Source organism: Sycon ciliatum, chromosome 1 (assembly GCF_964019385.1).
Source record: "Sycon ciliatum chromosome 1, ocSycCili1.1, whole genome shotgun sequence".
NCBI classification, from domain to species: domain Eukaryota; kingdom Metazoa; phylum Porifera; class Calcarea; order Leucosolenida; family Sycettidae; genus Sycon; species Sycon ciliatum.
Window position 1 is genome coordinate 90,146,588 of NC_088643.1, and position 14,387 is coordinate 90,160,974.

A 14,387-nucleotide genomic window follows, 5' to 3' on the forward strand; every position below is an offset into this window, starting at 1 on the left:
AGTTAGTTTTGGACCATGCCATGTAATGAAACTCTGCGATCACAGCACTGGATAGAGATAGTCAAGTCAGTCAGGTTTTGAAAGTATATTCTTGGTATTAAGGAGCTCATTGCGGGAAATGGGAAATTGCGGGAAACGATTGAATTGAATTAGACCAGATTGATTGTTCAAATGAAAAGAAACTGGACTTGATTAAACAACAATCTTAGTGCATGATCAGCAGACGAGTAAGGATCAAGGCAGACAGCCGCAGTAGCTTGGCTATAAGCACGACGAACTGCAGCAACAGCACTGCGATATTATGTACAGCAATTTGTATGGCACCTCTTCGTCCTTTTGTGAGAGCTTGGACAATCCACTTGTCCAGGCAAGAACTGAGGCAGCAATGCCTGTTCATTCTGGCGAAGTAAAATAGAATATACCATACCTAGTGATTGAGTACAGATGACGACGTATAAACGCTGGAATGGTGTATGTACAATGAACTGTGGCAAGGCTTTCCCTATCAATTAATAAATTCTATAAATTCTACTACTACTGACTCGGCGGAACTTTGCCTTAATTTGAAAACAAACTCTAGACTTTGAAATGAGAGATTGGGGTCACTTTCAGTATATTCAGATGTATCAGGCTGGGAAAGGCAAACATGGGGTAGTTTTGTACCATGTACAGGATTTCTATTCAGCTTTATGACTGGACTCTAGGGTTGTCATCCTCACTATTAACAAGGAGGAGGGGAATATCAAATTTAAAAAAAATCGATCACATAAGAATGATAAGATATATCATCTGAGAAGAATCATGAAGCAAGTCACCGAACGCCAAAGCCAATTTAGAAAAGACAAGATGCAGGATCCCTGAAAGGAGACCATAACATAAATATGGCATAGTGGTGTGAAGTGAGTGCGTGATTTGTAACCGTGCAGAAAGCACCAGCAGCTGGATATGAATTTGCAAGCCTTGTTTCTGTGAAAAGGCCTATGAGAGACTGTCAGGGACAGACATGAACCATGGTTGGTTTCTTGTCTCTCAGAGTCATTGGAATGCCGCACAGAAAAAACAAAACCATTTCACGGTTTTCCCGCATCCGTAGGAACGCCACCATCATCTAGGATCAAGGCGCAGATGCAGCTCCTAAGCGGTGGGAGGTGAGTAGATCAGACCCACCACGAAGAGGTCAAAGACCGAAATCCCATTAACTGCATCCGCCAAAAGTAGCATGGACATCTCAAGTTACCATTGTCATGGTTCTGCAAACTAAATGTGGGTGTGTGGAATTACCAAAACAAGTGACTGACACAACGTGTGTTGGATATAGCGTACAGCAAGGAATTTTTATCTCAGTTGTCATACTTGTTTTCTCGACTGACTCAACATGAATATGGATATTGTAGAGTGCAGGATAGGAGGAGGGCTGGGAGGGGGCGAGGGGCGAGGGGGGGGGGGGGGAGCTGTGGGACAGTGTTGTGCTTACAGTGCTGGCGTAGCGCTTCTCGGCTTCTTGCAATTGGTGGTGCACAGCACACACACGGTGATGGTGCTCTTAGTGTGCAGTGCTGAGGCAGAGAGGCTGTGGTGTTCTCATTTGGACGAGATCAAGGAGAATCAAGGCTTGGCAGCCAGCTGCACGCAATATGCCATGACTTGTATCAGGCGGCTTGAGAGGACACGGTGATGTTAGTGTACAGGACTGATGGACGCAGTCCGGAAGTGTCCTTACTTATCCGTAGTAGCCTTGGGCCAGTGGTAATACGGCCTTTCATACAGTTTGTGTACGATATCGTGGGTACACACGTCCTCCACAGTAGGAAGCACGTGCTGGTGGTCAAACAGTTGGCCCGGTAATGACCTGACCAACCGGACCGGTTCCAGTGGACCTGATGTAGCACGGATTGGCTTTACTGACGCACATCCACCAGTTGGCTGCTCAGGATGCTATGCTGGTGTTCGGCTGAACTCAACGCTTGGGCCGGACTACTTGGCATGTGCGTCTGGTTGTCTGTACAGAGCAGCGATCAGAAACACAAGGAAATACATAGACCAGTTTAGTAGGTGTTGCAATCGGCCAGGAGAATGCAGTATCTGATCATCATGCAGACATAACTCAACATGTAGTATGGGCATCACTAGACAGTCCCAGGTCACCATGGCAACAGGAAAGCAGAGCCCCAGGCTGCAGGGCCGATATTGGTCCTGATATACATGTACATGTACATGTATATCAAAATGCAGACACCTGGCTGACTACACACTTACCGAATGGTGCTGGCCACGTCTTGTTATCCATGTTCAGAAGTAAATTTGCAGTGGAGGATGTGGGGAACTGACCGGCCATGTGAACAGGCAGCGGGGATGAAACTTCGGGCATGCCGTTTCCATGGGAAGCACCGTTGGGCAAGCCATTCATGGGATAAGTCATGGCCATACTGAACTGGTTATGAGCTGCATATGGGTCGATCACGGACAGGCCTGAAGAGGTCTGAATCATACTGTACTGACTGAGCGGGTTCAGGGAGGGGTTTTCCCCTGCAATCTCCTTGTTCAGGTGGTCCGTATTGCTGGGCGATTCAGGACTCTCCGTTTGCACGAGGTTGTCCGGTGTTTGACATGGCTGGACATTATGATCTGAGAAGCCTTGAACAGTCATCATGTCTCCATGGTTCAGACCATTCACAAGTTCTGCTGCACAGAAAAGATAGTAGTAGACAAACATTTTGTCATAATAACGTAATAAAGTTGTCGTGGAGTTCCAACAGTAAACAGTTTACTAACAAACATAACAGTCAGGCTGTGGTGAGCGGGTTAGTATAGATCATCTCGTCCGAGTAGGAATCATGTGATCTTACCTTGATCGCCATTAGTTTCTTCGCTGCTGGCTTGTGGTGTGTCCAGTGGGCCCCAGTCGCGTTGGCTGAATTCAGGTGAATGTCCCATGCTGCTGATAACAGGAGTTGCTGTGGCTGTTGCCCCTGGCATCATACCTGCCATGCTGGTCAGTGCTGGCTGCGCTTGCATGTAGCTGAACACATGGCTCGGGTAGAGCGTGTGCATGGGTGGCATGTGGGACGAGGAGTTTGGCGACAACACGCCCAGGCTGTTCATGCCATTGTAGCCGTTCTGTTGCTCCGGGATGGGTACACCGTTCTGCTGGTATCGACCAGCACCGGCCTTGCCTGCTGCCATGGTGGTCATATGACCCTGTACTGGTGGTGGCCCAACATGCGAAACGAGTGAGTTGTTCGAATAGCTTCCCAGCATTGGGTCGTAAGGATGAACATAGTTATCCATCTTGCCCTCTTCACACACTGAACCTACATGTACATAGGATAGATCACACGTGATCAGGAACAATCCCATAGGGCAAGTACATTGCAAACGTCCAATCATGTGGCATCATGGCACAGTGTATGGAGATGAGAACTGTGCAGTATATATACTATATAGCCCAACAAGTTTCTTGCGATTGGTAGTTCTCAGTATGGAATTTTGAAATTGATTATAATATTTATAGTGATATCCTGACATAACGTCAGCTACACTGAGCTGAAGCAGCTTGTGAATCACCTTACCATTCAAGTGTGACATCAGCTGAGGAACTTTCTTCTGCGTTCGATTCCGTACAATTCTGTTGATGCTACTAACCGACGGGACGTTCTTCTTGTCGCACACATGTTCCGTGAGTAATTTGTCTCGGATCTCCCATGCAAACATGCTGGGATTGTTCGTCTTGTACTCCTCGATCTTTTGCACGACTGATGGTGTGGCTACCTTGGGTTTGCTGCCGCCGATCACGCCTGGTTTGATGCTACCGGTTTCATAATATCTGCAAAACAGGGTCAAAGGCAACAACCGCATAACAACAACGAAGTGTGTTAGTTCGACTGGGTAAGTAACGTTATTATTACTAGTACTATGTGCCATCAAGACTCCAGTCTCCAGGTAGAATTATGGACTCTTGATGCAGTACTATGCGTTCAGTGCCTGCATGATCTGTGATGGTGGTGGAAAACAGAACCTCCCCATCGGGTGGTCATTCTCCTCTAAGTGTTGTGCATCATGTACAGTAGGCATTCACAAAGATGTACAATGCATGTAGCTACCTTCCCTCAATCATGCCCAAAGATGTTGCTCTTTTACTATGTGAGTCTTATGTGACTCGGTATGGCCAAGGCCAAGGGGGCAGCTTGCCAGCTTCACGCCGATTACTAGTATGTAACTAATTGAATACTTCATATCAGTCATACACAAGCACTGGGTTTCAATGCTTTAGATGTTTGTTTGTTTTGATACCACTGCGCTACTGGCTACTACTGGGCATGTGAATGAGAGCTGTGTGGATTCATAGACCGCAAGTACATGTACCGGTATTTGGTAAGAGTTGCAGGCGACCTGTTGATTAGAAAGACAATGACAGCTACTGCTCTAACGGGGTCTTTCTCAGGTGCTCAAGCCACAATCACACAGGTGACGCCAGAAATGTCCAAATCCATTGGGAGTCACTCAGTGTGTTTAGTAATGTACATGACATATAGTGTGATGTGTAGTGTGTATCTATCTGATAAATCAGATGAGTAAGTGAGGGTAGACTTGGAGATTTCCAAACCATTCACCATCGCATTTTGCCGCACCGTCCCATACTGAAAGGCAAAGGCGTCCCTGACATTTGTACAAGTGCCTGTAACGTAACTCGTTACTGGAGGTGACTTAGTACCAATGTCCAGCATCACAATCATGATGTAGAAGGGTTACTCTAAGTGGGGGTGATCTACTATTGAAATCATTATCATGAGGCACCTATGCACACCATAGTCAATAGTCTTATAATGCACTACTGTACTAATGCTCGCAGTGACTCATCGCATCGACTGAAAGTGTGGTATGAACGCGTTGTCATGCGCTTTCATTCCAACCACTAACATCCATGGCCAGTTCTGTGATTACACAGTAGCACACGATACCCCAATGTCTGACCCAAGGAATGGTCGTATTCTCAGTTCAACACTACATACACTACACTGCCTGTAGACACTGCTGCCATGTGCTGCCAAGTAATAATTAGTAGTAAACGTCAAGACAGGAGAACTTCGGTGATCTTGACGTGACTGTGTCGCCATAATAATTCTGACATATTTTGGTCAGTATGAAGGAGCTCTACAGCTTTCCATTACCAGTGAAGTGTGTGCGTGTGCGTGCGTTCGTCTGTGTGTGTGCGTTCGTCTGTGTGTGTGTGTGTGTGTGTGTGTTTGTGTGTGTGTGTGTGTGTGTGTGTGTGTGTGTGTGTAGTCGAACAGGCTGTACATGCGGTGGTGTCAGTAAAGGCAGTCTTTACCACCGGACGGGATCTGACCAGATGTCCCAGCATTAAACCCGCACTCTAGCACTCTGTTCCCTGATTAGTGGCCACTTTAGACTACAGTCGACTAGTCGTTGACCACATTCACAGCTACAGTCAGTCAGTCAGTCAGTCAGTCAGTCCGTGCAATCTGCGTTGGTGCCAAGCGACATAATTATTTTCGCAATCAGTGCAGACGAAGCACTGTATCTCAGCCCCGGGGTACACACAGTGCTCTGTGTCGGACTGACTACGATTCAACGGCATCCAAGAGCGAAACAGGTACATGTATGGACGTGTTTACATGTTGGAGGAAATGATTGTGCTCAGATTCTGTTGAGCTATAACGAATCTTAGTCCGATTATTGCATCGCATTCACATGTACAATGTAGTTGTGCCGAAACTTCAACAGTACTGTGTGCCGGCTTGCGACGAAATTCAACAGGAAGGAAGAGAGGAGCAGCCAAAGCTCAGTACAATGTAGAATTCTGAATTGTGTTGCACGATGCACAGCGCTGATTGCTGGACAGAAGTCAGAACACTGCAATGTTGTGATTGCAGAAGAAGTGACGAACCCGCCGCATCAGTACACTGCATGTTCGTTGCATCTGCCTATGCACCTGCCCAGTACATCGCTGCATAATCAGTGTCCATTGTTCCGGATAAATCTGACTTGCATCCGAAGCTACATGTACCCGTAGTTCGTTGTTATGTTTTCTCCGTTCGATCCTTCTTCGTACTAAAAGTAACTTCTTGTATACCAGTACGTATCGTACATCCATACATGTACAAGTAAGATACACAGCCTACTAGTGATCCATGGACGCGATTAGTGCTGGGACTTGCTCGGAGTTGCAACAATCATTAGTAGTTCCGCTGGGAGTAGGTACTAGGGAGAGAGACACATCCGGCAGCAGGTCTAGCGTCCGATGAAGATGTAGGCATCCGCTTGTTGTGGACTACCATCAGCCCAGCGCAGGGACTGACCAACCAAAAGTAAAATGCATTGATACAACGACGTACAAGCCGTTCATCCTGTTTGCAATACACACAGTCATGTGTTACATGTATGTCTGCAGTCTGTCCAGCGCTCTGACTCCGGTATATTTCTGTCGCTGCCGCTGGGCCCTGCACTGCCTGCAGGTGTCCACTGACAGACTGTGAGCTACAGCCTACAGGCTACAGTGTCATGATGGCTGCAGCATGTTCCTGCTTGACTGGAGGGTACCGGGTGCAAGTGCTGCCCACTGCCCGCTGCCCACTGCCCACTGCGGGCCCGGGGGAAACCTGTGTATGCGTAGTTTGCTTCCCCACTTTCTCTATCAGCTATCACCGCCTGACAGCGGGGAAACAAATTGCACAGAGTGTAACATTTAAAAAGAGAACAGTACGACAATGGCAACCCTCAGTCTTCTCAGTCTTCTCAGTCTTGGTGGGGTGATCGTAGTGGTGTTTCCCTCGTGGCAGTAGGTGGCCAGCTGAAACTGTGACTGGTCTCTCTGACTTCCTGCACACTTCCGACATTTGGCCCCAAGTCCGCCCCTCGACCTCATCACCCTTGGCACACCAAAGACGGCACATGGCACACAGACCATTGGACAGGGATGTTCGCCAACTCAAGTCCCAGTATGTACAGCCAATACCAGCGTTTCTGAATGATATCTTCCTGAAAGGGTCCAGGTTCAGAACGATAATTACAATCATGATTGTATGGATAACCCCAGCACTATGACAGGATAGCTGTAATCATCACAGCTTCCAGAGATACACCGTCTGGCAGAACGCTATTGTGGCCGGATGACCATGCAGCTATTCACATGGTTCCAAACTCAACAAAAGTAGAATTGCTTACTGGTAGCGTAGGATGCTATGCACGCACAACGCATCAGTTCAACATTGTACATCTGCCTACACAATTGTAGTCAACCACTCTCACTGAGTCTCAGCACATACACTCCAGTTGGATGTGGACTGGATCACCCCATAACCAGAATTAGTTTCATTACGCTGAGCTGACCCGTGACCGTGTGCGGTGACCTCATCCTTCTCTGTTCTAACCGACATTGGCGGCAATTGGTTCAATTCCACTTTCAAAATTACGTGCACGCATGACCAAGCTCCACCAATGCCGCCGCCACATTCACAGAATTACAGTCTACTACGTCATGCGTGCTGGCTGAGGGTAGTCATGGTTCCAACTAACTTCTTGCACAGTGCCTCTAGCGTATCACGTCTACAGTCGCATACTGTGCCATTCAGATCTAATCTTGGCAACGCGTGGCGCCATGGTAGCACGGTTTGAATTTGAAACAGAGACCCACTTCAATCGGTCACGCATGGGTGAGTGCGTAAGATCGATAAGGAGGCCATTGAATCCTGAAGAAGGGGCCCTTGACGATCTGAAACAATGGAGACCACTTGACAGTAATGCGTGCTCCTCTTGCTAAGTGCCCTACATCAGTACACAGTTTAGTGTCCAGTAACGTCCAGTTTATTAGAGCTAACTAATTACTTCTCGAACACCTGGCCACTTGCAGAGGAGTCTCCCCCCCCCCCCCACACAAGCCACCACTTGCGCTGCTGCTAGCACTAGTAGTAGCAGTAGCACACATGCCCTTTTTCAAAGATAGCTACACGTACACACGACATTGACGCGGCGACTGACATCACTCCAGCCCAAGCCCAGGCCAAGGGCACGCTGTCATGCGAGAGAGCTCCACACACGCGCGCACGCACAAAATTCTAGACTTTGAACTGCTACGAAAAACTACCTTAGAGTTAGAGTTAGACTTAGAGCACCACTGCAGTCGTTACTAGGAACTGCACTGTTCTATTCCTGGAAATCTACCTTTCGCAAAGGTGGTGTTCATGTACTGTCCAAGTGACAGAGTCTACAGATCCATGTTATTACACTACCTTTTAGTCAGGACGGTCACGCACTCTCAATGCTGTAAACCCTCAACATTCAACAGGAAAAATACATCCATGTGCCATGGGAACATCATGCTCTGTGTGAAGCGTACGACTACTAGTATGTCACGAGTATTGTGCGGATAAACGACGTCCACCCACTGGCACACACAATACTAGTGTATGATTGCATGGTTCTAATGAAGTCCGAAATAGCGGAGGGCACGAGGCCACCATAGACTGTCGTCGCTGATCACGTGAGCATACTCCACAGTCTACTCTCTAGAACAACGTTTTGCCCAGAATCATTTTTTCCCCATTTCCAACACGGCAACGGGTCTGTCTATTGGGCTCCATGTTGACAGAACACGTCCTACACGCTGCACCTTACTGGCTTACGAGAACATAATCATTGCTAGCAGTCAGTGATCATAGTGATCTAGATCGACCAGCTGCCACTGCTGCCACTGCTGCCACTGGCAGAGAGTGGTGGAGAACAACACATGAGAACATGTGCGCAGAGCAAACACACCGGAACCTTGCGTAATATGGCCACCAGGACGGACAAGAAAACGCACCGGAAAAGAGCAAAGAAAGCAGCGATTGCACCCAGCAGACGACGCACACGTGCACTGTGCAGGGGCAGTGGCAAGGCCTACGCTACTACACTCTACAGTACCCTAGGCTAGCCAAGGCCAAGTTAGTTCAATAGGCCCACTGGTGAGTGATGGATGGCAGATGTGGGGAAGGAATACACCTCAGAGATACATGTGTGTGCTGACCGGGAATCCACTGAATGTCTGTACTCGCATGTACATGTGAACGTATGGTACACGCGGCGGAGACTCCAGAATAGTGCTGTGTTGAAAAGGTGAATTAGGACCGGAGATTCTACTTCCAGGACAAACAATCAATTATGTGCTGTCCACTATTCCAAGTCTAGCAATCTAAAGTGTGCCTTTGTAAGAATGAACCCATTCTTCACCTAGCGTGCACAATGTGAGGAAGGAAGGTAAGGCAGCATGAATACACTGATTATGTATCCGCAGCACGCACGCTAGTCACCACGAAGTCACTACCAGCACCAACACTAGCACCACATGTACGTTGAACACTAGCACTACATGTACGCTGAAAAGATCATTCAGGATTACACCTACTACTCCTTTGCAGAGACTAAAGTCAAGGTTGTTTTGCTCTATGAGTGGGTGTACAGTTGTGAGAGTACCATGCAAGAACATGCTGCTTGGGTGCACTGTTGCACAACATACAACATAGCACGAACACTTCTACAACTAGAACAATCATTCTACTCTTGTGTGTCTACATACCACTAGCACTATGGCCGTAGTCAAACGTCTGTCACGTATTCAGCAGCAATTTAAAGTAAAAAAACTGGCTGAACGTCTTCTGCACCTGTCGCCTGACTGCACTGCTACATCAGATGTACATGTACTGTACATAATAGTGTAGTACTCCAGTAGTGTAGCCTAGCCCAGGTAAATAACAGAAGGAACTGTTTGGAAGTGATGTCTCCCTTGTATTTGAGGAAAAAGGCTGTTTGCATTTATCATCTATATTGACAAGGTGCACCTGCCATGGAGCCAGCGTGGGGTCGCCTACTTATGTTGTGCAATAGAAATACTCCCATTGTATCTCCATATTTAGAGTCCACTGCTGGAAGTCTCATCATCCTCCACAAAGTATGCAGAGCAGGTGAAGTCCTGTTTTATGCTAACGGATCATCGGGTCCATAGCGAACTACAAGTATGTGGGGACAAGTGCAAAGAATCACATCCAATGACTCCCACAAAGATTTTCATATTTCACCCGCTGCGAACGTTAATTCTTTCATCAATTCAGCAGGGATGCTGGTCAATGTCGATGGTAATGGTTACATGTACTAGCAAGAATTATAATCCCCCCCCCCCCGGGTTATACTCTTGCTAGTACATGTCATATACATGTACATGTATATGTTACACTGCTTACCTTCCTAGTATCTTGCTGACACATCCATGAGAAACTCGCAATTGTCTGCTTATGTCACACGGCCGAACGCCATTGTGTGCCAGTTCGATGATTCTCCTGCGGATTGCATCGGGTAGCGGTCTTCCGTTTACATACACTCCGCCAAGCTGGTTGACGCCGTTTTGTCCTGAACAGAATCGAATAGTACACACATAGACAAAGCAAATGCTTAGTCCGATCTGATCACCTAGTCAAATTGAAAGACGCATAATACTGTACGTGTATTCCCAGTCAGAAACACAACTACCGGATAACCGGATATCACAATGGTGAGAGTAAGTCTGAGAATAACAGCCAGTGGAAATCTTTAGCAGAGATAGTCGGTGCAAAAGCAATGTTCAATTCGACCATTTTCGACGGCAATAGTGACGCACCCCATTCGTTCTCTGCTGTTCCGTACATGAAGGAGGACGATGATGGACACACACGCGCGCACGCAACGCCGTTGGAAGTAGGTACAGGTAGCTATGTAACGTATGTTATGTACTCTGCTGCTCTTCTCCAGGCGAGTAACTCAATGGGTTGAATTGATTGACGAAAGGTTTCCTCACGATACAACCAGCGTGACGAGCAGAGAGACCTGATGAGTATACGAATGACTTTATAAGTAGTTTGAATCTGGATATCCGAGGCCGTCTATCATCAGTCTGTATGCGAAGCTGGTCAGTTCTCCTAATACGATAATTACTTGCAATATGTGCAGCCGCTGGTGGTAAGTGACGGGCTACCGCATGAGAGGCAGTTGGAGGATATTGCAAGAACTCTCCGCACCAGTCTAGTACTAGTACTAGTATTAGCGGGCCATAGCAGTAAGCTGCCCTTGCCAGTGGAGTAACAGTGCTCTCGACTGAAGTCCTCTTTGCTCAGTGTGCTGGTGCCTCTGCGCCAGCTGTTTGCCAGAATGAGTTTTGTAGAGTAGCACCGCACGTGCTGAGCTAATCAGTATCAGCACGAACTTCAACATACACACCGCACCACACAATTCGCACACGCACACCGCGCACCCGCGCACACACTGCTGCTGCTTCGGTGGCAAAGAAGCTTGGAAGGTGGGGTAATGTGCACCTTCACTTTAGCACAGCAAACTGAGAACGACACGAACCAGCACTGACTACTCGCTGCTCACACCACTATGGCACTATCACTGTATCACTGTATCACCAAGTTACGCGCCAACAGGCAAGCAGAGGAAGTGCACGTTACTAGTCGCCGTGTACAGTGAGTATCTACAAGGCCCCAAGCGAATACTACAATTTATCTGTTACAGATCGCAGCCAATACTATTTCCTTTTAACAAAATGTTTTGTGGACTGTTCGGGTTGGAAGTGAAAGAGACGAAACAGCCTCCCTTCCTCACAGAACGCTACTCAAGCATCTAGCACACACGCACTGAAACAAGAAAGGTGTACCTGTGATGGACGTTGAGGTTATGATGTCACACATCTCCATGCCGCAGATCTCCTAGGGCTGAAAAGCTAGAGTAGAAGTATGCGCTGAGTGCACTGGAGCCGAGAGCACTGAGTGGTGTGCTGGATGACACCTTGACCTGGGCAGCACACAGGTACCCTCAAGTCTTCTCCGAGGTGAGGCGATGAAGCTGAGAATTATGAAATACTCATAAGCTAGTAGCCGTAACGCATGCACAGTTGATTGTGTCTCGATCAGCTCTAGCGGAGCGCAGAGGAGCGAGTCGAACCAAATTCTGAGCTCCACCTCGGTCTGTTCATCCATAATGTAGGGAAAAAATCAAAGGACTCCTGACTCGATCCTGGGAGAGGAAAACCAAGCGCAGCGATCATGTCGTGGCCACGGGCGTCCTCGAAAGCTAGCTGGGCCATCGACCGCGCAACTACCCACGGTAGATGGTACTGCGTAGACTCAAGAGGACCTACTTAAAAACCTCTTAGTTTACACACGCAACGGCGATCATGAGCCTAAGTTGCGTTTGAAAAGCTGTACACCCCGCGCCAGCATATAGACGAATGATGTACTCGAGCAACCGATTTGAAATCACGAAAGCGCAGATTCTCTGAAATGACTTACCCGCCAAGTCGGCCTGGTCCTCTTCCTTGGGACTGTTGGCTTCGATAGTGTTGTCCATCAAAATGTTATTTCTTTCACCTCTTACTCAGTGAGTGGTATGTCTAAATACATTGAAGTGGTCTGGGCCTAAGCTCGCTAAGTGCTGCTCGAGGAGAACACAGTGCTTGTGCACACTATTACTATCAATGATCACTAGTATTGCTACTACTAGTAATGCACTATACTGCACTACACTCCACTACTGTCACTGACCATAAACGCTAAGTCTCTAGGTTAGTGGTGCTGGAAGGACCTCCCTTCCCCAACGTCGTCAACAGACGAACATGAGTTGTCAGTGCAGGTCGTGACTGCTGCTACTGCTAGTAGGGCTAAACTGTCAAGCCGCGTCAAAGGGGGAGAGGCTAAACTTGAGGCTGAACTTGGAAATTTAATCCCAGAAGTTCACGCCGAGCACGGACGATGTTGGTGTCGTTCGTCTATCCGGCGATGACGGTAGGTAGCAACACGCATGCACACACTCTGAAATGCACCGTAAAAACACACTAACTCTATGTCAGAACGCACCAAGCGTGACAACGAGCTGAGAGTGAGAGTTAGTGAATATCACTGGGACTGTGTCAGAGTGCTGCCACTGTGCTAGTGCTAGTTCTACCTAACTAAGACAGCCATACCGCTATTACTGCGCCAACTAAGAACAGACTCAGTGGAAGGAAGGTACGCTCGCGGGTCACGCAGTGCAGTGTGTTCATGATACCGAACACTGTGCTGCCAATGCATGATGGTGGATGGGCTCAGTGGACTGGTGTAGTGTGTGCAGTGATGACTGATGTGCTGTGCGGATAGAGAGACCATGGATACCCACTGCTGCTTACCATGCTTACTAGCACATATCACTGTCACTTTATGGACAGTACAATATACAGTGTACAGTGTACAGTGTACACTGTACACTGTATGAACATGTATTATGTACATGGCCATGCCCGTAATGCCAATGGAAGAGAGAAGTGCTACGGCAGGAGCACATGCAGCAGAGTTCAGATTGGCTCCTCCTTCTCCTTGCTGGTTCCATGCAGTACACTGCACTGCAGTACACTGCACACACGTGCCAGGTGCACTCACAGCATCAGTCACATACATGTACATGGCTGTAGAGTGTAGACACTGTTGGACGGATGTGGACACTGGCAGCAGCAGGCTTTGAGGGCTGGTTCGGCCAGTCAGTAGCGTCCTGATGGCCCCGTGCCAGCGCGTCAGCAACTGCTGTAGCCCTACACGACTCCACTTTTGGACATCGTGTTGTTTCTGTGGCCTGCGTGCATCATTGTCCTGGGTCACGTGAGCCCGTCCCGAGCATCATCGGTGCATTTACGTAACCCATACTCCGGCCATACTGGCCCATAGCCGTACCCATGATCACTGGTCACTGGAACTGGGACTGATCTGAGGGCAGTGAGGGAGTACGACTGGGGGATGGGACCAGGGCACGTAGCAGGGTTGGGATCTCCGGAGGTTGAGACCCTCACACATACAGCCATTACAGGTATGGTACACGCTGCACATCATTGATCTTGGCAGCATAGATACCAAAGGGCATTGAGCGGATGAAACGCGTATCTTGACGGCGGGGAACACAGCGATGCCGCTTTCTGCAGCAGCGTCCCGTTCAACTGATCATCCCTGTGTTGCAGTACCACCATGCTGCTTGTCCCTGTGTTGCAGCGCGATCAGGCTGCTTGTCGCTGGAAGATGGCGGTCATTACGACCGGCCTCACAGCCGGCGACGTTTGTCACCAAGTCACATTCACTTCAACTCGTGAATGCCTAATCCTAGGCAAATGTTACCATCGGGCATTGATTTCGCAGTGGTGCTGGTGTTTGTTGTGCTGAGCCGCGACATGGCCTTGGCCGGAGTGGCTTGCCGCAAAGCAGAGCTCTGTACAGCTGTAGTTGCAGGAGCTAGACATTGCATTATTGTTGTATAGAGAGCGTCTACTCGTCATGTAACACATGCATACTAATGTATTAAAGTGTAAGGAGATGTTTGACTTAGAACTGACTGGACTAAGT

General features: G+C 48.2%; 1 protein-coding gene across 4 annotated transcripts; it reads right to left on the reverse strand.

The window, feature by feature from the left end:
• Positions 1 to 70: 70 nt before the first annotated feature.
• LOC135806360 (paired box protein Pax-1-like) lies at positions 71 to 12,882 on the reverse strand. 4 transcript variants are annotated; one of them, XM_065320533.1, is made up of 6 exons: positions 12,318 to 12,882; positions 10,236 to 10,401; positions 3,570 to 3,823; positions 2,847 to 3,311; positions 2,257 to 2,679; positions 71 to 1,999 (listed from the first exon to the last, which is right to left on the reverse strand). In XM_065320533.1, exons 1-6 carry the CDS (start codon positions 12,373 to 12,375, stop codon positions 1,899 to 1,901), a joined length of 1,467 nt encoding a protein of 488 aa, XP_065176605.1. In that variant the 5' UTR covers positions 12,376 to 12,882; the 3' UTR covers positions 71 to 1,898. The 4 variants fall into 4 exon arrangements, with proteins under 4 accessions (XP_065176605.1, XP_065176604.1, XP_065176606.1 ...); XM_065320532.1 differs by having other exon boundaries at positions 2,257 to 2,682; positions 12,318 to 12,879; XM_065320534.1 differs by lacking the exon at positions 12,318 to 12,882 and adding an exon at positions 11,684 to 11,982 and having other exon boundaries at positions 2,257 to 2,682.
• Positions 12,883 to 14,387: the final 1,505 nt, after the last annotated feature.